Here is a 24,144-nt window from a genome sequence, read left to right on the forward strand (position 1 = left end):
GGGAGTTCCTCTTTTGGTATCCTATCATATTGCCTTTTCATACTGTTCATGGGGTTCTCAAGGCAAGATTACTGAAGTGGCTTGCCATTCTCTTCTCCAGTGGACCACGTCCTGTCAGACCTCTCCACCATGACCCGCCCTTCTTGGGTTGCCCTGCAGGCATGGCTTGGTTTCATTGAGTTAGACAAGGCTGTGATCCTAGTGTGATTAGATTGACTAGTTTTCTGTGAGTATGGTTTCAGTGTGTCTGCCCTCTGATGCCCTCTTACAACACCTACCATCTTACTTGGGTTTCTCTTACCTTGGACGTGGGGGTAGGCTGTAAATAATCATATGCGTAGCTGCAAGAGTCTGGATATATCTGCCAAGCAAGCTAGAATGCTAACAGAGGGGGTTTGATCTGAAATATTCCTCTCATGTCCAGGAGACTTATTAGCTATAGCTCTAAGTTGATTTTCTCCAGAGAAAGGTGGTCAGGAATAGTCCCCTGTTAATGTCAGAGGAGTTGGTGAAAGTCATGAAATAGTAAAACAGACAGATTCTGGTTTTGGGGTAGATGCTCGAGAAAGCCTAGGGAGTCCGTTGAGTCCTGAAGCCTTGCTTAACAGTTCTCTTCCACATAACCTTTTCATGGGTGGGATCTCCCGTGGTGGCTCCCGGCACTCAAGGACATGTTTCTCCTTTTTAACAGGAACTTTTGATTAATCTTGTTATTTTATGTTGTGGGAGTGGGTCTAGTAAGACCTTTCTATTGTTAGTTCTAATCTTGGTTTTCCCAGTAGTCATGTATGGAATGAGAGTTGGACTATAACGAAAGCTGAGCACTGAAGAATTGATGCTTTTTAACTGTGGTGTTGGAGAAGACTCTTGAGAGTCCCTTGGACTGCAAGGAGATCCAACCAGTCCATCCTAAAGGAGATCAGTCCTGGGTGTTCACTGAAAGGACTGATGCTGAAGCTGAAACTCCAAAACTTTGGCCACCTGATGAGAAGAACTGACTCATTTGAAAAGACTCTGATGCTGGGAAAGATTGAAGGCAGGAGGAGAAGGGGAACACAGAGGATGAGATGGTTGGATGGCATCACTGACTTAACGGACATGGGTTTGGGTGAACTCTGGGAGTTGGTGATGGAAAGGGAGGCCTGGCATGCTGCGGTTCATGGGGTTGCCAAGAGTTGGACACGACTCAGTGACAAACTTAACTGAACTGAATTTTGTTAATTTAAGATGTATGTTGTGGGAGTGGGTCTGGTAAAATTATATAAGGCCTTGATAAGACTAGTGAGTGGGGGCACTCTCTGTTCCCCTTCTGATGTCTATGTCAGAAACTCTCTGTGTCCTTTTTTATACTTTAATAAAACTCTGCTACACAAAACTCTTGAGTGATCAATCATGGTCCCTGGTCCTGAAGCTAAATCTTTGGAGATCATGAACCCAACATCGTTCACCATAAGCTATCAGTAGTTTGCCAGGCTCCTCCGTCCATGGGTATCTCCAGGCAAGAATACTGGAGTGAGTTGCCCTTCTCCAGGGCATCTTCCTGACCCAGGGATGGAACCTGTGTCTCTTACGTCTTCTGCATTGGCAGGCAAGTTCTTTGCCACTAGCGCCACCTGGGAAGCAGTTGCTGGTAAAAAGTAAGTGATCAGTTAATATCTGTGGTATACAAAATAAATGGAAAAGGGGGGAAACAGTTGGAATTCTTTTAGCATGTTTATCAATTCCAGTAATCTCCTACACTGCTTCCCTACTGAAAAGCATTTATTTCTCAGAGTCTTTTGTCTGTTTCACCCACTATTATAAGATGCCCTTAAGTGTGTGCAGACCTGGGAGTAGACATCTCTGAAGGGAGATGGAGACCTGAAGGAGACCTGGCTGGTGGAGCCAACTGTGGTGCAGGTCCAGGGCCAGGGACTTGGTTTTGTCTGCGTGGGACTTGGTTTTGTCTGCGTGGGACTTGGTTTTGTCTGCGTGGGACTTGGTTTTGTCTGCGTGGGACTTGGTTTTGTCTGAGTGGTTGTGTAGTTTCTTAAACTGTGTCCACTCCAACTTCCCCTCGAGGAATGTAGTGTTTGGAGACTAGGATTTGAGGAACTTCTACGAGAACACCTTCCTGTTTTTTCTGTTCTTTGGTCAGAGGTTTTGTGACTCAAACTGCCTCGTTCCTCTTCTCCCTAATGACTAATAAGTCAGCTGAACTATTGATAATTTGGTTGATAAGCAGAGCCTTTTTTTTTTTTTTTAACAGAGCCTGCCTAGTACTTTTCCAGTGTTGAAAAAGGGACAACAGGTCCACACTGAAGTCACTTATGCTAAGTATTCTTAGTATGCCCAGTATTCTTGCCTGGAGAATCCCATGGACAGATGAGCTTGGCAGGCGATAGTCCAAGGAGTCACAAAGAGTTGGACATGGCTGAGCAACTAACTCTTTGTTCACTTTATGCTAAGCCCCACAGAAGCAAACTAAAACTTCATACCCAATTGTGGTTTCAGCCTCTTTGAAATATAATTTTTTAACACCAATCAGCCTGGAATTTCCTGACCAACACCAGTGAGGTGATTCCCATCATAAACCCCAACGCTTCTCCCAAAGAAAGGTGATCTTGCCTGAAATAATAATGCTTTTTTTTTTTTTTTACTTCCTTGTCCTGCTCTTTCCTGCTTTTTAAAAATTTTTGGCTGCACTGTGAGGCATGGGGGATCTTAGTTCCCTGACTAGGTATTGAACCCAGGCCCTTTACAGCAGAAGCAGAGTGCTCTAACCACTGGCCCACCAGGGAATTCCTCTTTTCTGCTTTTAAAAACCTTCCATTTGTACAGCTCCTTTCTGTTTTAGATGGGATAATGCCTGATTCATGAATCATTCAACAAAGCCAATTAGATCTTCAAATTCACTCAGTTGAATTTTGTTTTTAAGTTTAAGCAGAGGTTAATGGCTATCAACAACTTTGACAACTAAGTTTATCTGACTTCAGGAAGCTAAGTCCAGATAATTATTTTTCAAAAGGTTTAAGTATATCTTAATAATAGTACTTTGCTACCTGGATAGATTGTTGAAAGTGAAAGTGAAGTCACTCAGTCGTGTCTGACTCTTTTCGACCCCATGAACTGTAGCTTACCAGGATTCTCTGTCCATGGGATTTTCCAGGCAAGAGTACTGGAGTGGGTTGATCATCAAATCTGGACACTAAAGTGGTAAGGACATATTTTTTTTAGTAACACTGTAACCAAAAGTGGGGTCTGGGGTGTGCCACGCAAAAGCCAATAATTAGGCCAGGTTGGTGGAAAGGCAATTGTGTTTTACTTTGGATGCTGGCAAGGGGATGGGGCGGGGGGGCGAGGGGCAGTGGGTGTGGCCAAAGGCTGCCCCCTGCAGCATCCCATGGACAATCAGGGGGCTAGAGCTTTTCTAGGCTGAGGAAGGGGCTACCTGAAGAAACAGCACAGTCAGCTCTGACAGTCATCTGGAAATTGGTCATTGGTGATTCGACTAGCATCATCTTGACTGTTTTAAGTACAGTTAATTTTAGGAAAGATATAAGCATCTGAATGCAGAGTTCCAAAGAATAGCAAGAAGAGATAAGAAAGCCTTCTTCAGCGATCAATGCAAAGAAATAGAGGAAAACAACAGAATGGGAAAGACTAGAGATCTCTTCAAGAATATTAGAGATACCAAGGGAACATTTCATGCAAAGATGGGCTCGATAAAGGACAGAAATGGTATGGACTTAACAGAAGCAGAAGATATTAAGAAGAGGTGGCAAGAATACACAGAAGAACTATACAAAAAAGATCTTCACGACCAAGATAATCACGATGGTGTGATCACTCATCAAGAGCCAGACATCCTGGAATGTGAAGTCAAGTGGGCCTTAGAAAGCACCACTACGAACAAAGCTAATGGAGGTGATGGAATTCCAGCTGAGCTATTTCAAATCCAGAAAGATGATGCTGTGAAAGTGCTGCACTCAATATGCCAGCAAATTTGGAAAACTCAGCAGTGGCCACAGAACTGGAAAAGGTCAGTTTTCATTCCAATCATATAGAAAGGCAATACCAAAGAATGCTCAAACTACTGCACAATTGCACTCATCTCACATGCTAGTAAAGTAATGCTCAAAATTTTCCAACCCAGGCTTCAGCAATACGTGAACTGTGAACTCCCTGATGTTCAAGCTGGTTTTAGAAAAGGTAGAGGAACCAGAGATCAAATTGCCAACATCCTCTGGATCATGGAAAAAGCAAGAGAGTCCCAGAAAAACATCTTTTCTGCTGTATTGACTATGCCAAAGCCTTTGACTGTGTGGATCACAATAAACTGTGGAAAATTCTGAAAGAGATGGGAATACCAGACCACCTGACCTGCCTCTTGAGAAATCTGTATGCAGGCCAGGAAGCAACAGTTAGAACTGGACATGGAACAACAGACTGGTTCCAAATAGGAAAAGGAGTACGTCAAGGCTGTATATTGTCACCCTGCTTAAGTTGCCAACATCCGCTGAATCATGGAAAAAGCAAGAGAGTTCCAGAAAAACATCTATTTCTGCTGTATTGACTATGCCAAAGCCTTTGACTGTGTGGATCACAATAAACTGCGGACTATTCTGAAAGAGATGGGAATACCAGACCACCTAACCTGCCTCTTGAGAAATCTGTATGCAGGCCAGGAAGCAACAGTTAGAACTGGACATGGAACAACAGACTGGTTCCAAATGGGGAAAGGTGTACGTCAAGGCTGTATATTGTCACCCTGCTTATTTAACTTCTATGCAGAGTACATAATGAGAAACGTTGGGCTGGAAGAAACACAAGCTGGAATCAAGATTGCTGGGAGAAATATCAATAACCTCAGATACGCAGATGACACCACCCTTATGGCAGAAAGTGAAGAGGAACTAAAAAGCCTCTTGATGAAAGTGAAAGAGGAGAGTGAAAAAGTTGCCTTAAAGCTCCACATTCAGAAAACAAAGATCATGGCATACGGTCCCATCACTCCATGGGAAATATATGGGGAAACAGTGGAAACAGTGTCAGACTTTATTTTTTTGGGCTCCAGAATCACTGCAGATGGTGATTGCAGCCATGAAATTAAAAGAGGCTTACTCCTTGGAAGAAAAGTTATGAGCAACCTAGATAGCATATTCAAAAGCAGAGACATTACTTTGCCGACTAAGGTCTGTCGACTAAGGTCCATCTAGTCAAGACTATGGTTTTTCCTGTAGTGATGTATAGATGTGAGAGTTGGACTGTGAAAAAGGTTGAGCACCAAAGAATTGAAGCTTTTGAACTGTGTGTTGGAGAAGACTCTTGAGAGTCCCTTGGACCGCAAGGAGATTTAACCAATCCATTCCAAAGGAGATCAGCCCTGGGATTTCTTTGGAAGGAATGATGCTAAAGCTGAAACTCTAGTACTTTGGCCACCTCATGCGAAGAGCTGACTCCTTGGAAAAGACTGTGATCCTGGGAGGGATTGAGGGCAGGAGGAGAAGGGGACAACAGAGGATGAGTTGGCTGGATGGCATCATGGACTCGATGGACGTGAGTCTGAGTGAACTCCGGGAGATGGTGATGGACAGGGAGGCCTGGCATGCTGCGATTCATGGGGTTGCAAAGAGTCGGACACGACCGAGCCACTGAACTGAACTGAATTTTCAGTTCTAGGGTCGGTTCACTTCCACTTCTTGAGGCCAGTTCTCAGTATTGTGGCAGCTTATGTCACACTTACCGTCTGGTCATCATGTGTTAACTTCTCCGCCTTGTGGAGCTTTCAGTACCTATATGACATCTCATAGCATATGGCTCAGAATATCATCTACAGCCTTTGCTGCTGCTGCTAAGTCGCTTCAGTCATGTCTGACTCTGTGTGACCCAACAGATGGCATCCCACCAAGCTCCACTGTCCCTAGGATTCTCCAGGCAAGAACACCAGAGTGGGTTGCCATTTCCTTATCCCATTCATGAAAGTGAAAAATGAAAGTGAATTCACTCAGTCGCGTCCAACTCCTAGCGACCCCATCGACTGCAGCCTACCAGGCTTCCCCATCCACAGGAATTTCCAGGCAAGAGTACCAGAGTTGGTTGCCATTGCTGTCTCCCTATAGCCCTTGAGAAGGAACTAAAGGTCCTTGACTGTACTTAATTGTTAAACTGATTCTTTGGTCCCTTTGACTATTTTCCTTTGTTTCTGCATGTTCTCATTTCTCTGATCAAATGTATCCTTTGGCTAAAGTTCTTCCACAGACAAAAGGCAGGCAGAGGATGTGAGGGACAAGGACCATAGGGTCTTTCCGGAAACTCCACTTCCCTGAAACAGAAGGCTGGAGACTATTCAAAGGCTGGAGTGTGCTAAGCGGTGGTAGAGAGGTGGGTGGGTGATCCATGTGACTAGGCCATCTGAGTTTAACAGGTATTTGTCAGAGGAGAAGCAGCAGTGCTAAAGAAAAGTTCTGGGTGGTAGATTTATACCACCAGGGCAGAGAAAAGGTTTCTAATTGCAAGCTTTCTAAACTTTCCCAAGAGAGGTGTCTGGGGTCTGACTGCCTATCCAGGTTTTGCCTTGAACAAAAGGGGTTGAAGCAGAGGGTGGGGGTGGGGGCTGATGCTGGGATCACTCTATGGACAAGACCTGAGGTGCTAGAATCCATAACAGAGTAATGAAATACAATTTATCTTTTCAGGCAGGACAAGAAAAAAATTAAAATTCTCTGAGAATTGAGGCTCTTCCCTTCCTAACGTGCAGTGTGTATTACCCATTAACCAGAACTTCTCAAAGATCAGTTTGAGAATTTACAAAATTCTCAACCATAAAGATAAATTTTTCCCCTTTATTCTAACCCTAGCGATGTAACTTCTTAAAAAATGTTCTTTCCCAGCGCTGTAGGGGGTCATAGTAACTTGATGCTGTCTTGGCATGTGCTTACCTGGGGTATGTATTTTGGTGAAATTGATATAAATATATCAATGATTTTGATGGATCACCCTTTGTCTCAAAAATACATGACTATACTTTCAACTTCTAACAGGCAGAACGGTTCTCAGAGCTTTCTGAGAATCTTCTTCCTGCATTAATATCATCAGTTCAGTCGCTCAGTTGTGTCTAACTCTTTGCGACCCCATGAATTGCAGCACGCCAGGCCTCCCTGTCCTCACCAACTCCCGGAGCTTACTCAAACTCATGTCCATTGAGTCGGTGATGCCATCCAGCCATCTCATCCTCTGCCATCCCCTTCTCCTGCCCCCAATCCCTCCCAGCATCAGAGTCTTTTCCAATGAGTCAGCTCTTCGCATGAGGTGGCCCAAGTACTGGAGTTTCAGCTTTAGCATCATTCCTTCCAAAGAACACCCAGGGCTGACCTCCTTCAGAATGGACTGGTTGGATCTCCTTGCAGTCAGTCCAAGGGACTCTCAAGAGTCTTCTCCAACACCACAGTTCAAAAGCATCAATTCTCTGGTGCTCAGTTTTCTTTATAGTCCAGCTCTCACATCATCAGTTAAAATCATCAGTTTGGCTCAAATAAAATTCCCTTTTTTTCTTCTTAACTTGATAGTTAACTGAATTTTCATCAACAAAAGTTTGGTTCAGTTTCTCAGTACAGAGGTTCAGATGGAGCCTTCATGTGCCAAGAACTCTACAGTCTTCAGAAAAGTTCTTAAGGTTTGATAAATCTGGCTTTTGAGATGGTGAGAAGTTTTATGTCAGTGTCCATACCCCACCACTGAAACAGTGGATTACATACTTAAAAGGTAAATATCCACACACTTTAATAAGAGAATTAAATACATGCACCCCAATGTTCACAGAAGCACTGTTTACAACAGCCAGGATATGGAAGCAACCTAAATGTCCATCAGCTGAAGAACAGATAAAGATGTGGTACATATATACAATGGAATATTTCTTTTCCCTGAAGAGGAATGAAACTGTGTTATTTGCAGAGACGCGGATGGCTGTCATACAGAGTGAGGTAAGTCAGAAAAACAAACATAGTATATTAACACATGAATGTGGAATCTAGGAAAGTGGTAAAGATGATCTTATTTGCAAAGCAAAAATAGAGGCACAAATGTAGAGGGAAAAAAAGTATGGATACCAAGGGGGAAAGAGTGGGGAGTGGAATGAACTGGGAGAATGGGGTTGACATATATACACTATCATGTATAAAGCAGATGACTAATGAGAACCTGGGGCTGTATAACTAGAGATTATCATACTAAGTGAATTAAGTCAGAAAGATACTAACCATAGGGTATCACCCCTATGTGGAATCTAAAAGAACGACACATAGGAATCTGTGAAACAGAAGCAGAACCATAGACAACAGATCTGTGGTGACCAAGGGGTAGGCGAGGAAGAAGAGACTTGCTCCTGGAAGCTTGCGGTTGGTAGATAGAAATTATCACATTTAGAATAAAGAAAAAAACAAGGCCTTAATGTACAGCATACGGAACTACAGTCAACATCCTGTGATAAACTATACTGAAAGAGAATATTAAAAATATATTAAAAAATATATTTTACTACTGCGTCTTACTATGGTTTTTCCAGTAGTCATGTATGGATGTGAGGGTTGGACTGTGAAGAAAGCTGAGCGCCAAAGAATTGATGCTTTTGAACTGTGGTGTTGGAGAAGACTCTTGAGAGTCCCTTGGACTGCAAGGAGATCCAACCAGTCCATTCTGAAGGTCAGCCCTGGGTGTTCTTTGGAAGGAATGATGCTAAAGCTGAAACTCCAGTACTTGGGCCACCTCATGCGAAGAGCTGACTCATTGGAAAAGACTCTGATGCTGGGAGGGATTGGGGGCAGGAGGAGAAGGGGATGGCAGAGGATGAGATGGCTGGATGGCATCACCGACTCGATGCACGTGAGTTTGAGTGAACTCCGGGAGTTGGTGATGGACAGGGAGGCCTGGGGTGCTGCAATTCATGGGGTTGCAAAGAGTCGGACACGACTGAGCGACTGAACTGAACTTAACTGCGTCTTATCATTTCAGACCTAAAAAAAGATAATGACAAACCAAGTGTCAAACAAAAATCGCATTACAAACTGTTCTAAACAATGTTGATTTACAATTTCCGGTTCGGCTAATCGCTGCCTCTGAAGTTATATATCAGATGTTGCCCTTGTCCCTCCTCCACGCTGTGTGCTTATTTCACAGCTGGTTTTACTCCTCCGCAGGTTTGCTAAGGCCACACACGTCAAAGCCTCGTGAAATTTACCCATGATGTGAACATCTTGGTAAAAAAGGAATTGAAAAACCTCAGATATGGGAATTCCAAGTCTGTCACCTACCTCCTTTCCCTGTAACCACTTGTAATCAGATATGACTTGGATTGTAACCCCTTCCTCCTCGGGGAAAAAAGTAAAAAAAAAGGAGGGCACACTTTTCTTAATCCCCTTCCTTTTTCTTCTCCTTTCCAACTTCTCGGTTTCTTTCATCCTCCCTTTTCCCTACCGCTTTCTCGATGGTACCCCGAGACCCCTGTCCAACCCACCTCATCATCACCGGATCCACATGAATGAGAAGCCGAAGAAAGTCGGCGCTACGTAGCCCGCACCTCCTCGCTTTGCGGCGCTGCCGTAAAGTGCCGTCACGCAGCGGGGCGTTACGGCCGCGGCGGCTGTTTTCCAGGCAACTGGAGCTGGTACCTTGCGCGTCACTTGGGGGTTCGAAGTGGGCTGTTACTTTGGGAGGGCGTCTAGTCGCTGTGTGTTAATGAGATTGACGTAGCTACTTCTTCTCCGGAACCGGAAGGCTGCCCGGTTCCAGTACCGGCTGGACACTCGGGGCTCGGGGCTGTGGGGCAGGTGGAGGCTGCGGCTCCAGCTAAGAGCTACCTCGCTCCGCGAATCTTCCGCGGGCCGCTGATGGCCGGAGGCTTCCTGGGGAAGACTTTAGCCGCCGTGTCCCTCTCTGTCGCCCTGGCCTCTGTGACTGTCAAGTCCTTGGGCGGTTGCAGCGTCGCGGCGTGCAGGTATTCCCGCTTCTAGTGCTGACTCCTCCCGAGTCTTTGCGATGCGGCTGGAAACCAGCTTCTGGTCGGGTGGTTTCAGGAGGCTCCGCTTGGGCCCCAGCTTTTTACAGACATACGCACGTTTTTTAAAAAAGACTCTAAAATTTTTTACCTGCCTTTTGAGAAAAGCAAGTGGTGGCACGCTTTCTTACGATACTTGAAATTTGTCGTCTTCCGTGAGTCACTAACATTGTTTGTCCCCAGAGAGTTTAAATAGCGAACCGTTTAAATGGTGTAAAATGAAAAGTGCAAGTCGTCATTTCTCTACTTCTCCATTTCAGTGTAGATAATATATTTATTCTTTACCTCTTTTTAAAAAAATTGCCTTGGATAAATTTAGGGATTTGTGGTATCTCATACTGTCTCCTCTTATTCTTTTCTCCTGGTTTCTGAACACATGTCCTAGGTACCATGCCCATGCTAGGCATTGAGTAATAAACAGGTGTTGTGAGGCTGCCTCTAGGAGTGTGTGTGTTTTTAATTACTTTTGTCACCTTATTAGACACAAGGACACTTTCTTCTATTTCTTCCATTTTTTTCTTCTATCTCCCCCCCCGCCCCCACCCCCTGCAACTCCAGTGATAGCCCTCTGGACTGGAAGGTTTCGGTTGAGGGTGTGTGAGCAAGTTGCAGCAGGTGGACAGGCTGGAAACGTCCCCTTCCTCTTCTGGTCCAGACTTTACACTTGTGGAACAATTTCCCTGCTGACTGTAGCTGCCTCAACTTTTATTTCCTCAGTGTGAACTGTACAGATATTAAACCGAAGTTTCTGCTGTGTTCTTTAATACCTAATTGACCACAGAGGTTCTAGCACTTTTCTTTACATTTTGGTTTTGTCCTGGGGATCAGCAAGTACTGCAGACGTTTTGTTTGTAGGATGGGGAGGGAGAGAGGGCTGATTTCTGTGGTTACTGTCCTACTGCTCATGTAGGATGTTTCGGCCCCCTTATTTCAAAGGTATTAATTTCCCTCGTGGCTCAGACAGTAAAGCGTTTGCTTGCAATGTGGGAGACCTGGGTTTGATCCCTGGGTTGGGAACATCCCTGGAGAAGGAAATGGCAACCCATTCCAGTACTCTTGCCTGGAAAATCCCATGGATGGAGGAGCCTGGTAGACTACAGTCCATGGGGTCCAAAGTTGGACACGACTGAGCGACTTCACTTTATTTCAAATGTAACTCTCTCGTGGGGCATGTTGGTGGTGGTGTTGGGGCTCTTTGTGTTTGTGGTGAGGAAGCTGGGGTTATATCGGAGCTCTGTTATTTTCTGCACAATTTTGCTGTGACGCTGAAACTGCTTAAAAAAAACAAAAGTATTAAAAAAGTATTAAAAAAGCAGGTAGAATCCTTTGTTACTTTCCTCAAAGCACAGAGGGACTGGTATGTAGAAAATAAAAGACATAATGCTCTTGTTTTTTTAAAAAAAAAAACTTGACAAAACCAATGAAAGCATAATGTTTCAAGCAAGAATGGTTTGAGTATCAAAGGAGTAAAGGAGATCTTGGAGAAATTTTGATAAAGGCTTCTAATACTTTTACTAGAATTGATTTGACTCTGATTTGACTTCAGTTCAGTCACACAGTCGTGTCTGACTCTTTGCAACCCTATGAACCACAGCATGCCAGGCCTCCCTGTCCATCACCAACTCCCGGAGTCTACCCAAACCCATGTCCATTGAGTCGGTGATGCCATCCAACCATCTCATCCTCTGTCGGCCCCTTCTCCTCCTGCCCTCAATCTTTCCCAGCATCAGGGTCTTTTCAAATTAGTCAGCTCTTCGCATGAGGTGGCCAAAGTACTGAGTTTCAGCTTCAACATCAGTCTTTCCAATGAACACCCAGGACTGATCTCCTTAAGGATGGACTGGTTGGATCTCCTTGCAGTCCAAGGGACCCTCAAGAGTCTTCTCCTTGACTATGAAGGTATAAAAGTAAAGTTTGTTGTATAATGCAGTTATGTATAAAATGTAACAAACAGAATAAAAACAAAAAGTGAATTGTTTGTTTGAAGACTTAGTATATAGATTTGGTTTTAATCTATTTACCTGTAATATAAAATTTATTTTCCCTCCAGTTTTATTGAGATAAAATTGATATACAGCACTGTATAAGATTAATGTGTATATCATAGTGATTTGAAACACAAACATCATGAAATGACTGTCACAATAAATTTAGTAAACATCTGTCATCTCCTATAGACACAACATTAAAGAAGTAGAATAAAAAATTTTCGTTGTGAAGAGAACTCTTAGGATTTACTTTATATATAATATAGAGCAGTATTTGTTGTATATATCAAGTTGTACATGTTGTACATTATATCCCTAGTACTTATTTATCTTATAACCAGAAAGTCATATGTACCTTTTGACCACCTTTACTCAGTGGCCCCCTCCCCTCCACAACCTTTATGAGTTAGTTTGTTTGTTGAAGTATAATTGACCTGTATAACACTATGTTAGTTCCTGTTACACAGTGTAGTGATTTGATATTTCCATACATCTTAACATGATCTCCAGGGTGTTTAGTTACCATATGTTGCCACACAGGGATAACAGTTATTCTCCACATCTTACATTTCATACACGATTCATTTATTTTGTACTTAGAAGTTTGTGCCTCTTAATCTTATCCCTTTACTACTTCTTTCCACCCCCTACTATCCTCTCTTTTGGCGACTACCTGTTTGTTCTGTGTATCTATGACTCTGTTTCTGTTTTGGTACATTTATTTGTTTTGTTTTTTGGTACATTTATTTGTTTTGTTTTTTAGATTCTTCATATTAGTAGAATCATACAGTAGTTGTCTTTCTCTTTTTTCTGACATTTCACTTAGCATAATACCCTCTAGGTCCAACCATGTCATCACAAATGGAAGTATTTCTTTTTTTAAAAAAATAGCTGAGTAATATTCCATTATGTGTGTGTGTGCATGATATCTTTATCCATTCACTTATTGATGGGCAGTTAGGCTACTTCCTACTGGTGATAGAAGCAAGGTCCGATGCTGTAAAGAGCAATATTGCATAGAACCTGGAATGTCAGGTCCATGAATCAAGGCAAACTGGACGTGGTCAAACAGGAGGTGGCAAGAGTGAATGTTGACATTCTAGGAATCAGTGAATTAAAATGGACTGGAATGGGTGAATTTAACTCAGGTGATCATTATATCTACTACTGTGGACAGGAATCCCTTAGAAGAAATGGAATAGCCATCATGGTCAACAAAAGAGTCCAAAATGCAGTACTTGGATGCAATCTCAGAAACGACAGAATATTCTCTGTTCGTTTCCAAGGCAAACCATTCAGTATCATGGTAATCCAAGCCTATGCCCCAACCAGTAACGCTGAAGAAGCTGAAGTGGAATGATTCTGTGAAGACCTACGAGACCTTTTAAACTAACACCCAAAAAAGATGTCCTTTTCATTATAGGGGACTGGAATACAAAAGTAGGAAGTCAAGAAACACCTGGAGTAACAGGCAAATTTGGCCTTGGAGTACAGGATGAAGCAGGGCAAAGGCTAATAGAGTTTTGCCAAGAGAACGCACTGGTCATAGCAAACACCCTCTTCCAACAACACAAGAGAAGACTCTACACATGGACATCACCAGATGGTCAACTCCGAAATCAGATTGATTATATTCTTTGCAGCCAAAGAGGGAGAAGCTCTATACAGTCAGCAAAAACAAGACTGGGAGCTGACTGTGGCTCAGATCATGAACTCCTTATTGCCAAATTCAGACTTAAATTGAAGAGAGTGGGGAAAACCACTAGACCATTCAGGTATGACCTAAATCAAATCCCTTGTGATTATACAGTGGAAGTGAGAAATAGATGTAAGGGACTAGATCTGATAGACAGAGTGCCTGATAAACTATGGAATGAGGTTCGTGACATTATACAGGAGACAGGGATCAAGACCATCCCCATGGAAAATAAGTGTAAAGAAGCAAAATGGCTCTCTGAGGAGGCCTTACAAATAGCTGTGAAAAGAAGAGAAGCGAAAAGCAAAGGAGAAAGGGAAAGATATAAGCATCTGAATACAGAGTTCCAAAGAAGAGCAAGGAGAGATAAGAAAGCCTTCCTCAGCAATCAATGCAAAGAAATAGTGAAAACAAGAGAATGGGAAAGACTAGAGATCTCTTCAAGAAAATTAGAGATACCAAAGGAACATTTCATGCAAAGATGGGCTCGATAAGGAACAGAAATGGTATGGACCTAAAAGAAGCAGAAGATATTAAGAAGAGGTAACAATAGGAGAACTGTACAAAAAAGATCTTCACAACCCAGATAATCACGATGGTGTGATCACTCACCTACAGCCAGACATCCTGGAATGAGAAGTCACATGGGCCTTAGAAAGCATCACTACGAACAAAGCTAGTGGAGCTGATGGAATTCCAGTTGAGCTATTTCAAATCCTGAAAGATAATGCTGTGAAAGTGCTGCACTCAATATGCCAGCAAATTTGGAAAACTCAGCAGTGGCCACAGAACTGGAAAAGGTCAGTTTTCATTCCAATCCCAAAGAAAGGCAATGCCAAAGAATGCCCAAACTACTGCACAGTTGCATTCATCTCACATGCTAGTAAAGTAATGCTCAAAATTCTCCAAGCCAGGCTTTAGCAATACATGAACCATGAACTCCCTGATGTTCAAGCTGGTTTTAGAAAAGGCAGAGGAACCAGAGATCAAATTGCCAACATCTGCTGGATCATGGAAAAAGCAAGAGAGTTCCAGAAAAACATCTATTTCTGCTTTATTGACTATGTCAAAGCCTTTGACTATATGGATCACAACCAACTGTGAAAAATTCTGAAAGAGATGGGAATACCAGACCACCTGACCTACCTCTTGAGAAACCTGTATGCAGGTCAGGAGGCAACAGTTAGAACTGGACATGGAACAACAGACTAGTTCCAAATAGGAAAAGGAGTATGTCAAGGCTGTATATTGTCACCCTGCTTATTTAACTTATATGCAGAGTATATCATGAGAAACATTGGGCTGGAAGAAGCACAAGCTGGAATTAAGATTGCCAGGAGAAATATCAATAACCTCAGATATGCAGATGACACCACCCTTATGGCAGAAAGTGAAGAGGAACTAAAAAGCCTCTTGATGAAAGTGAAAGAGGAGAGTGAGAAAGTTGGCTTAAAGCTCAACATTTAGAAAGCTAATAAGATCATGGCATCTGGTCCCATCACTTCATGGCAAATAGATGGGGAAACAGTGTCAGACTTTATGTTTTGGGGCTCCAGAATCACTGCAGATGGTGATTGCAGCCATGAAATTAAAGACGCTTACTCCTTGGAAGGAAAGTTATGACCAACCTAGATAGCATATTGAAAAGCAGAGATATTTCTTTGCCAACAAAGGTCCATCTAGTCAAGGCTCTGGTTTTTCCTTTGGTCATGTATGGATGTGAGAGTTGGACTGTGAAGAAAGCTGAGTGCCGAAGAATTGATGATTGATTTTGAGCTGTGGTGTTGGAGAAGACTCTTGAGAGTCCGTTGGACTTCAAGGAGATCCAACAGTCCGTCCTAAAGGAGATCAGCACTGATTGTTCACTGGAAGGACTGATGCTGAAGGTGAAACTCCAATACTTTGGCCACCTCATGCAAAGAGCTGACTCATTGGAAAAGACTCTGATGGTGGGAGGGATTGAGGGCAGGAGGAGAAGGGGACAGCAGAGGATGAGATGGCTGGATTGCATCACTGACTTGATGGACATGAGTTTGAGTGAACTCTGGGTGTTGGCGATGGACAGGGAGGCCTGGCATGCTGCGATTCATGGGGTCACAAAGAGTCGGACACGACTGAGTGACTGAACTGAACTGATGGTTGGTGATGTTGCTGCTGCTGCTGCTAAGTCACTTCAGTCATGTGTGACTTGTGCGACCCCATAGACGGCAGCCCCCCAGGCTCCACCATCCCTGGGATTCTCCAGGCAAGAACACTGGAATGGGTTGCCATTTCCGTCTCCAATGCATGAAAGTGAAAAGTGATGTTGAGCGTATCTTAATGTTCCTGTTGGCCATCTCTATGTCCTCTTTCAAAAACATATGTATTTGGAGCTTCCACCCATTTCTTAAGTTGGGTTCTTTGTTTTTTCTAGTGTTGTATTATGTAAGGTCTTTGTATGTTTTAGATATTAACCAATTATCAGATATATTGTTTGCAAGTATATTCTCCCATTCAGTAGGCAGCCTTTTTGTTTTGTTGGTAGTTTCCTTTGCTGCTCAAAAGCTTTTTAGTTTAATGCAGTCCCATGTGTTTATTTTTGCTTTTGTTTCCCTTGCCAGAGGAGACATACCCCAAAAAATCTTGCTAAGACCAGTGTCAAAGAATGTACTGATTATGTCTTCTTCTAGAGGTTTTATGGTTTCAGGTCTTGCATTTAAGTCTTTAATTCATTTTGAAATTATTTTTGTGCATGGTGTCCGAGAGTAGTCTGGTTTGTTTCTTTTGCATCTGTTGAAAAGGCTACCTTCCCTATTGTGTATTTTTGCCTCCTCTGTTGTAGATGAATTGCCCATATAAGTGTGGGTTCATTTCTGGGCTTTCTTTTCTGTTCCATTCATCTGTTGGTTTTTAGTCTCCGTTTCTTTTATTTTTGTTCTGGTCTTTATGATTTCTTTGCTTCTACTAGTTTTGGGTTTTGTTTGTCCTTCATTTTCTAGCTCCTTTAGGTGTAAGGGTTGGTTGGTTGGTTGGTTGGTTGAGATTTTTGTTTTATGAGAAACAAGAGACCTTGTTTCACAGAATAGGCTTGTAATACTATGAACTTGGGGTCGTAAAGAGTCGGACATGACTAACTTTTATTTTCCTTCTTAGAACTGCAGATCCTTTAATTGTTCTGAAGTTGATTGAAAATAAAATTGTTTAGAAAATAAATCGTGCTAAGAAATAATAAAACAGAAGTAAAAAGTAGATTTACATTGGGATTGGTGGTGCTGAGCTCTGTTAGATCAGCTTCTGATCTCTCTACGACATCTGAATGAAAGCCTTGGGGCTACATGAAAGTCTTGCAACCCTGTGTACATGTTGGTTTTAGCCCAGTAAGACTTTTGTCTGACTTCTGACCTGGAGATAAAGATAATAAGGTAATAAATTTGTATAGTTTTAAGCTGCTGAATTTGTGGAAATTTGTTATGGCAGCAGTGAAAAAATGAATACATTATGTACATACTCTTAAATATATGTTCTTTATTTTTTCTACCATTTCTGTGTAAGATGGGATCATATTATACACACTTTCTTGCATCTTGCTTTTCATTTTCAACAATATCATAAATACTGTCACTTGATGTCATTATTTTTAATAGCTACTTAGTAGTCATCCCATGGTGTAGCTGTTCTAATATTTATTAAGCCATTCTTACATTATTGGGCATTTCCTTTAATTCTCATTAAATTCTCCTTAAATTCTCATTGCTGAAATAAACACTTTTTGTATGTATAATTGGTTATTTCATTTTTATGGGGTAGATTAGTGGAATGAAATTACTTGAGTTGCAGGATGTAAGTATATTCATCTTTATTGCCAAATTACTTTATAGAAATTCTGTAGCAGTTCACATCTCTACCAGCAATGTATGGGAGATGGTGTTACCTTTTTAAAGGTTTGTCAGTCTAGATGGAAAAATGAATTTAAGGTTACTTAAATTTTCATTTCTTTAATTGCTAGTGGTTATAGCTGTCTTTTATGTTTATTAGCCGGTTGGATCTGCTTTTTTTGATTGTTTGGTCATAATCTGCCCAATTTCCTATTCCAGTTCAGCCTCTGTCAGTTTATACAAACTCAGTATATTATAGTTATAACCCTTTGAATGTCATCTACAGTATAGTTTGTGATTTGCTTTTTTCACTCCATTGATTGTGTCCTTTAATACACAGAAGTTTTAGTGTTGATACATTCTGATTTAACGATTTTCTTCTGTCGCTTGTGCTTTCAGTGATATCTGAGAAATCATTGCCAAATTCAATGCCATGAAATTTCCCTCTGTTTTCTTTTCAGAGTTTTATAGTTTTAGGTCTTAATGTTTGGGTCTTTGATCCATTTCAAGTTAATGTTTGTGTATATGTAAGGTATGGGTCCATCTTCATCTGTTTGCATGTGGATATCTAACCTTCCCAGCACCATTTGTTGGAAAGACTGTCCTTGCCCTTTTGAGAGTTGACACCCTTTTTTGAAAATCATCTGACTATATATGTAAGGGCTTTTTTTTTTTTTTTTTAAGCTCCTAACAGTATTTTTTTTTCTTTTTAAAATATTTATTTATTTATTTTTTTAATTTTACTTTACAATACTGTATTGGTTTTGCCATACATCAACATGCGTCTGCCACAGGTGTACATGAGTTCCCAATCCTGAACCCCCCTCACACTTCCCTCCCCCTCCCATATGTAAGGGTTTATGTCTGGACTCTCTATTCTATCCTATCGGCCTGTATACACACACACACACACACACACACACACATATATCGTTTTTCTTATTCCTTTTCCATTATGGTTTATCACAGGATATTGAGTATAGTTCCCTGTGCTATACAGTGGGACCTGGTTGTTTGTCCATGTAATACATACCAGTTTGCATCTGCTAATCCCAAGCTCTATTCCTTCCCTCTCCCCCTCCTTCTGCCCGTTGGCAACCACAAGTCTATTCTCCAAGACTGAGTGTGTTTCTGTTTAGTAGATACGTTTATTTGTGTCATATTTTAGATTTCACACGTATAAGTGATATCATACAGCATTTGTCTGACAGAGACATTTTTGGGCATCAGTTGAGAGTATCACATGCTTTTTTCCTTCATTCTTTTAATGTGATATGTTATATTGGTTCATGTTTGTATGTTGAACTGTTCTTGAATTTCAGGAATAAATCCCACTTGATGATGATGTATAATCCTTTTAATGTGTTGCTGAAATCCGTTCACTACTATCTTTTTTAAAAAATTATTTATTCATTAATTTTTGGTTGTGCCAGGTCTTTGTTGCTGTGCGTGGGCTTTCTCTAGTTGTGGTGAGTGGGGGCACCCTTTGTTGTGGTGCACGGGCTTCAGTAGTTGTAGCCTGTGGGTTCAGTAGTTGTGGCTCATGGGCTTTCGTTGCTCCTTGGCATGCAAAATCTCCCTGGACCAGGGATCAGACCTGTGTCCCCTGCATTGGCAAGTGGATTCTTATCCACTGCACCACCAGGGAGGTCATGTTCACTGCTATCTTGTAGAGGATTTTTTCATTGATATTTTCCAGGGATATTGGTCTGTAGTTTCTGGTAATATCATTGTTTAGCTTTGGTATCAGGGTAATAATGCTGATCTCATAGAATTTGGAAGTATTCACTCTTCAGTTTTTTTGGGAAGCATTTGAGGAATGTTAGTGTTAATTCTTGCGGAGAAGGCAATGGCAACCCACTCTAGTACTCTTGCCTGGAAAACCCCATGGGTGGAGGAGCCTGGTAGGCTGCAGTCCATGGGGTTGCTAAGAGTCAGGCACGACTGAGGGATTTCACTTTCACTTTTCACTTTCATGCATTGGAGAAGGAAATGGCAACCCACTCCAGTGTTCTTGCCTGGAGAATCCCAGGGACAGAAGAGCCTAGTGGGCTGCCGTCTATGGGGTCGAACAGAGTCGGACACAACTGAAGCGACTTAGCAGCAGCAGCAGCAGTGTTAATTCTTCCTTAAATGTTTAATAAAATTTATCAGTGAAGCCATCTGTTCCTAAGCTTTTCCTTGTTGGGAGTAAATAAGTTTTTTTAAAAAATTATTTATCCTACCCCATTCACATTTCAATACTTGTCCTTTTTTTTTTTTTTTTAAAATGATTCATGAGATAACCCAGGATCATTGATTGCACTTTATTTTCATGCTCTCTATCTGGATGAGTTCCTTCAACTTTTATCTTTCACGACCATAGCGATTTAAAAAGTATGGACCTTTATTATGTAAGATATCCCTTATAGTGAGTGTGTCCTGTGTTTCCTTATATCTAGACTCTGATCGTATATTCTCATAAGGAATCCTCAGGAATGATTGCTGTATACTTCTCAGTGTATGTATGATATCACATGAATTTGACTTATTTCAACACCCCATCAAGTTAGTGTTTTTCCCAGTGGCCATTGATCTCAAGTAGGGCTAATCGTTATTGTGAGAGCAGAAGGGATGTGTTCTAGCATCCCCTCTGTCATACTAGAGACCCTAACTTAGGGCCATTAGGGATTTTGATCTTTAAGAATAATGAGAAGGCATTTAAATTTTTAGTCAGGAGGAGAAATGAAAGATTTTTGTGTATGTTATGGTGTAAAGGTTAAGTTTCAGTTTTTTGTTTGCCTTTTTGTGTATATACTATCTAATTATTTTAGCTCGACACTTACTTTACTCTAAAGTGCTTTTTAAAAAAATTTATTTTATTTACGTTTATTTTTGGCTGTACTGGGTCTGTGTTGCTGCATGCAGGTGTTCTCTAGTTGCAGCAAGCAGGGTCCTGTCTAGTTGTGGTCCCTGGGCTTCTCATCATGGCGGCTTCTCTGGTTGCAGAGCACAGGCTCTGGAGTGCGTGGGCTTCACTAGTTGAGGCACATGGGCCCAGTAGCTGTGGTTTGTGAGCATGTGTGCTTCAGTAGTTGCAGAGCATGGGCTTAGTTGCCCCATGGCATATGGAATCTTCCTGGACCAGGGATTGAACCCATGTCCCCTGCATTGACAGGTGGTTTCTTAACTACTGGATCATCAGGAAGCCCTACTCTAAAGTTTATAATATGCACATCTATCAGAGTCTGGCTTCAAGTAATATTACATTAATTTGAGTACAGTGTAGGAACCTAACAACAGTACATCTCCATTTCCTTTTCTTCTTTTGTGCTATTTCTGTCATCCATTTTTTACATATGTATGTTAGACCAGAGATCCCCAACCCCCGGGCCCCATTGGAAACTGGGTCACACAGCAGGTGAGCGGTGGGCGAGCAAGTCAAGCTTCACCTGCCGTTCCCCATTGCTTGTATTACCACCTGAACTGTTCCCACCTCAGTCACTCCCATTACCACTGGGCCTGAATTATCCATCCCTGCCCCCTCACCCTGATCGGTGTAAAAGTTGTCTTCCACGAAACCAGTTCCTTGTGCCAAAAAGCTTGGGGATTGCTGTGTTAGACCATTAGATTATTATTATTTTTTAAAATGGATTCCTTCATGTAGGCTTTATTAGTCTTTCTTTACATTTGTTTTCATGGTTGAATTTTTATTATAAAATTATCTTCTCCAACATTTGTGCTAACAAAAGTAAACTTCTGTCCCTTTTTCTCAGCTAAAATAAACTCTGTGAGTAAGTTTCAATTAGTAAGATTTAGCAATATTTTTATGTTTATAAACAGTTTCACAGATATTGGACCTTTATTCCAGTATGCATCAAATTAGGATTTTCTGATTTTGAAATTGGAAAGTTGTATTTTGGAGACTGTGAATTAGGTTTTTAAGTTAATTTAAGTATTTTGTACTTACATAAAACATTTTTATTTTTTTTCCCCTCTCAGAAACTCACTTTCATCCTGCAGATTTCATGTTAATTCCAACATGATGTCTGGTTTTAATGGTACCATAGAGAATTCCCACAACAAGGCTCGGACATCGCCTTACCCAGGTTCAAAAGTTCAACGCAGCCAGGTTCCTAATGATAAAGTGGGCTGGCTTGTTGAGTGGCATGACTATAATCCTGTGGAATACACTGCAGTTTCTGTCTTGGCTGGACCTCAGTGGGCAGATCCTCAGATCAAGTGAGTAAATTAGCTGGTGTTAGCTGGGTAAGAAATTTTGGAGAAGATAATGGTTGTATTTGTAAATTGTCATTTGATAGCAGAAAAATAATTTTTATCTAGTGCTTCACTTTAACTGTTTCCACAGGTACTTGAAATTTGCCAAAGCTATTCAATTCATGTTTATTTATTCTTTTGGGGGTTTTGTGATGATCTTTCCAAATAGGTAAATCTATTTCATCATGGAGTTTTTTATTTTATGAAATGACAAGTGGTAGTTTCTGTTTTCATTTCTTCTGTTTGGGTTATCAATAACATCTTTTGTGGTTATTTTCCAACATAGCTAGACTGTGTTTGAATAGTGAAAATGTTTTTCAGAAACTTTTTATGGATTACTAACAACAAGATGATCATAAGATTTGACCAGTATGAGAAGATAGAAAAGGGATAAATAAAGAAGAGAGGAAAGAGGAAAACAAAAAACTCAAGCAGAAATGTTTTGATTAAAAGTAGAATGGCTGAATGAATAAAAAAACAAGACCTGTATATATGCTATCTACAGGAGACCCACTTCAGACCCAGAGACACAGACTGAAAATGAGGGGTTGCAAAAAGATATTCCATGCAAATGGAAGTAAAAAAAAAAAAAAGCTGGAGTAGCAATATTCATATCAGATAAACAAGACTTTAAAGACTTACAAGAAACAAGAATGCTACATAATAATCAAGGGATCAATCCAAGAAGGAGATACAACAATTATAAATATTTCTGCACCCAGTATTGGAGCACCTCAATACATAAGGCAAATGCTAGCAGCCCTAAAAGGGGAAAATGGCAGCAACACAATAATAGTGGAAGACTTTAATACCCCACTTCCCCAATGAACAGATTATCCATACAGAAAATAAATAAGAAAACACAAGCTTTAATGACACAATAGATCAGATAGAATTAATTGATATTTATATGACATTCCATCTGAAAGCAGCAGAATATACTTTCATCTCAAGTGCACATGGAATATTCTCCAGGATAGATCATATCTTGGGTCACAAATCAAGCCTTGGTGAATTTAAGTGTATCTAGCATGTTTTCTGACTTCAACACTATGAGATTAGAAATCAATTACAGGAAAAAAAGAAACTGTAAAAACATGAACACATAGAGGCTAAATAATAGACTACTGAATAACAAAGAGATCAATGAAGAAATCAAAGAGGAAATAAAAAAATATGTAGAAACAAATGACAGTGAAATCAGGATGACTCAAAACCGTGGGATGCAGTAAAAGTAATCCTAAGAGGGAAGTTAATAGTAATTCAGTTCTTCCTCAAGAAATGAGAAAAATCTCCAGTAAACAACCTAACATTGTACCTAAAGCAGCTAGACCAAGAAGAACAAACAAAACCCAAAGTTAGTAGAAGGAAATAAATCATAGGCAGAGCAGAAGTAAATAAAATAGAAATGAAGAAAACAATAGCAAAAATCAATGAAACTAAAAGCTGTTTTTTTGAGAAGATAAACAAAATCGATAGACTTTTAGCCAGACTCATTAAAAAAAAAAAGTATTCAAGTCAATAAAATTAGAAATGAAAAAAGAGAAATTACGACTGACACCCCAGAAATACAAAGAATCGTTAAAGACTACTATAAGCAACTCTATGCCAATAAAATGGACAACCTGGATACATGGACAAATTCCTAGAAAGGTGCAGTCTCCCAGGACTGAAGCAGGAAGAAATAGAAAATATAGACAGACCAGTCACAAGTAATGAAATTGAAACTGCAGTTAAAAATTGTCCAACAAACAAGTCCAGGACCAGATGGCTTCATAGGTGAAATCTATCAAGCATTTAGAGAAGAGCTAACATCTATCATTCTCAGACTCTTCCAAAAAATTATAGAACACTCCCAAGCTCATTCTGTGAGGCCATCGTCTCCCTGATACCAAAACCAAAGATACCACGAAAAAAGAAAATTGCAGACCAATATCACTGATAAATATAGTTGCTAGAATCTTCAGCAAAATACTAGCAACGTGTTAAAAGAATCATACACCCTTGATCAAGTGAAATTTTCCAAGGGATGCAGGGGTTCTTCAATATATGTAAGTCAATCAGTGTGATACACCATGTTAACAAGTTAAATTAAAAAAAAAAGGATCATCCCAATAAATGCAGAAAAGCTTTTGACAAAATTCAACACCCATTTATGATAAAAACTCTCCAGAAAGGGGCATAGAGGGAACCCACCTCACCATGATAAAGTCCATACGTGACAAACCCACAGCAAACATCAGTGGTGAAGAACTGAAAGCATTTCCTTTAAGATCAGGAACAGGACAAGGATGTCCACTCTTACTGTTATTCAGT

General features: G+C 40.9%; 1 protein-coding gene across 1 annotated transcript in view; it reads left to right on the top strand.

Moving 5' to 3' along the window:
• Positions 1-9,673: 9,673 nt before the first annotated feature.
• NUDT9 (nudix hydrolase 9) overlaps positions 9,674-24,144 on the top strand; it is a 39,366-nt gene continuing 24,895 nt past the window's right edge. Inside the window, exons 1-2 of the mRNA XM_068975120.1 lie at positions 9,674-9,973; positions 21,553-21,792. Coding sequence (XP_068831221.1) covers positions 9,867-9,973; positions 21,553-21,792 — 347 coding nt within the window. The 5' untranslated portion in view covers positions 9,674-9,866. The remainder of the gene's footprint in view (positions 9,974-21,552; positions 21,793-24,144) is intronic.

The sequence above is a fragment of the Capricornis sumatraensis genome, chromosome 7 (assembly GCF_032405125.1).
Source record: "Capricornis sumatraensis isolate serow.1 chromosome 7, serow.2, whole genome shotgun sequence".
Classification (NCBI taxonomy): Eukaryota; Metazoa; Chordata; class Mammalia; order Artiodactyla; family Bovidae; genus Capricornis; species Capricornis sumatraensis.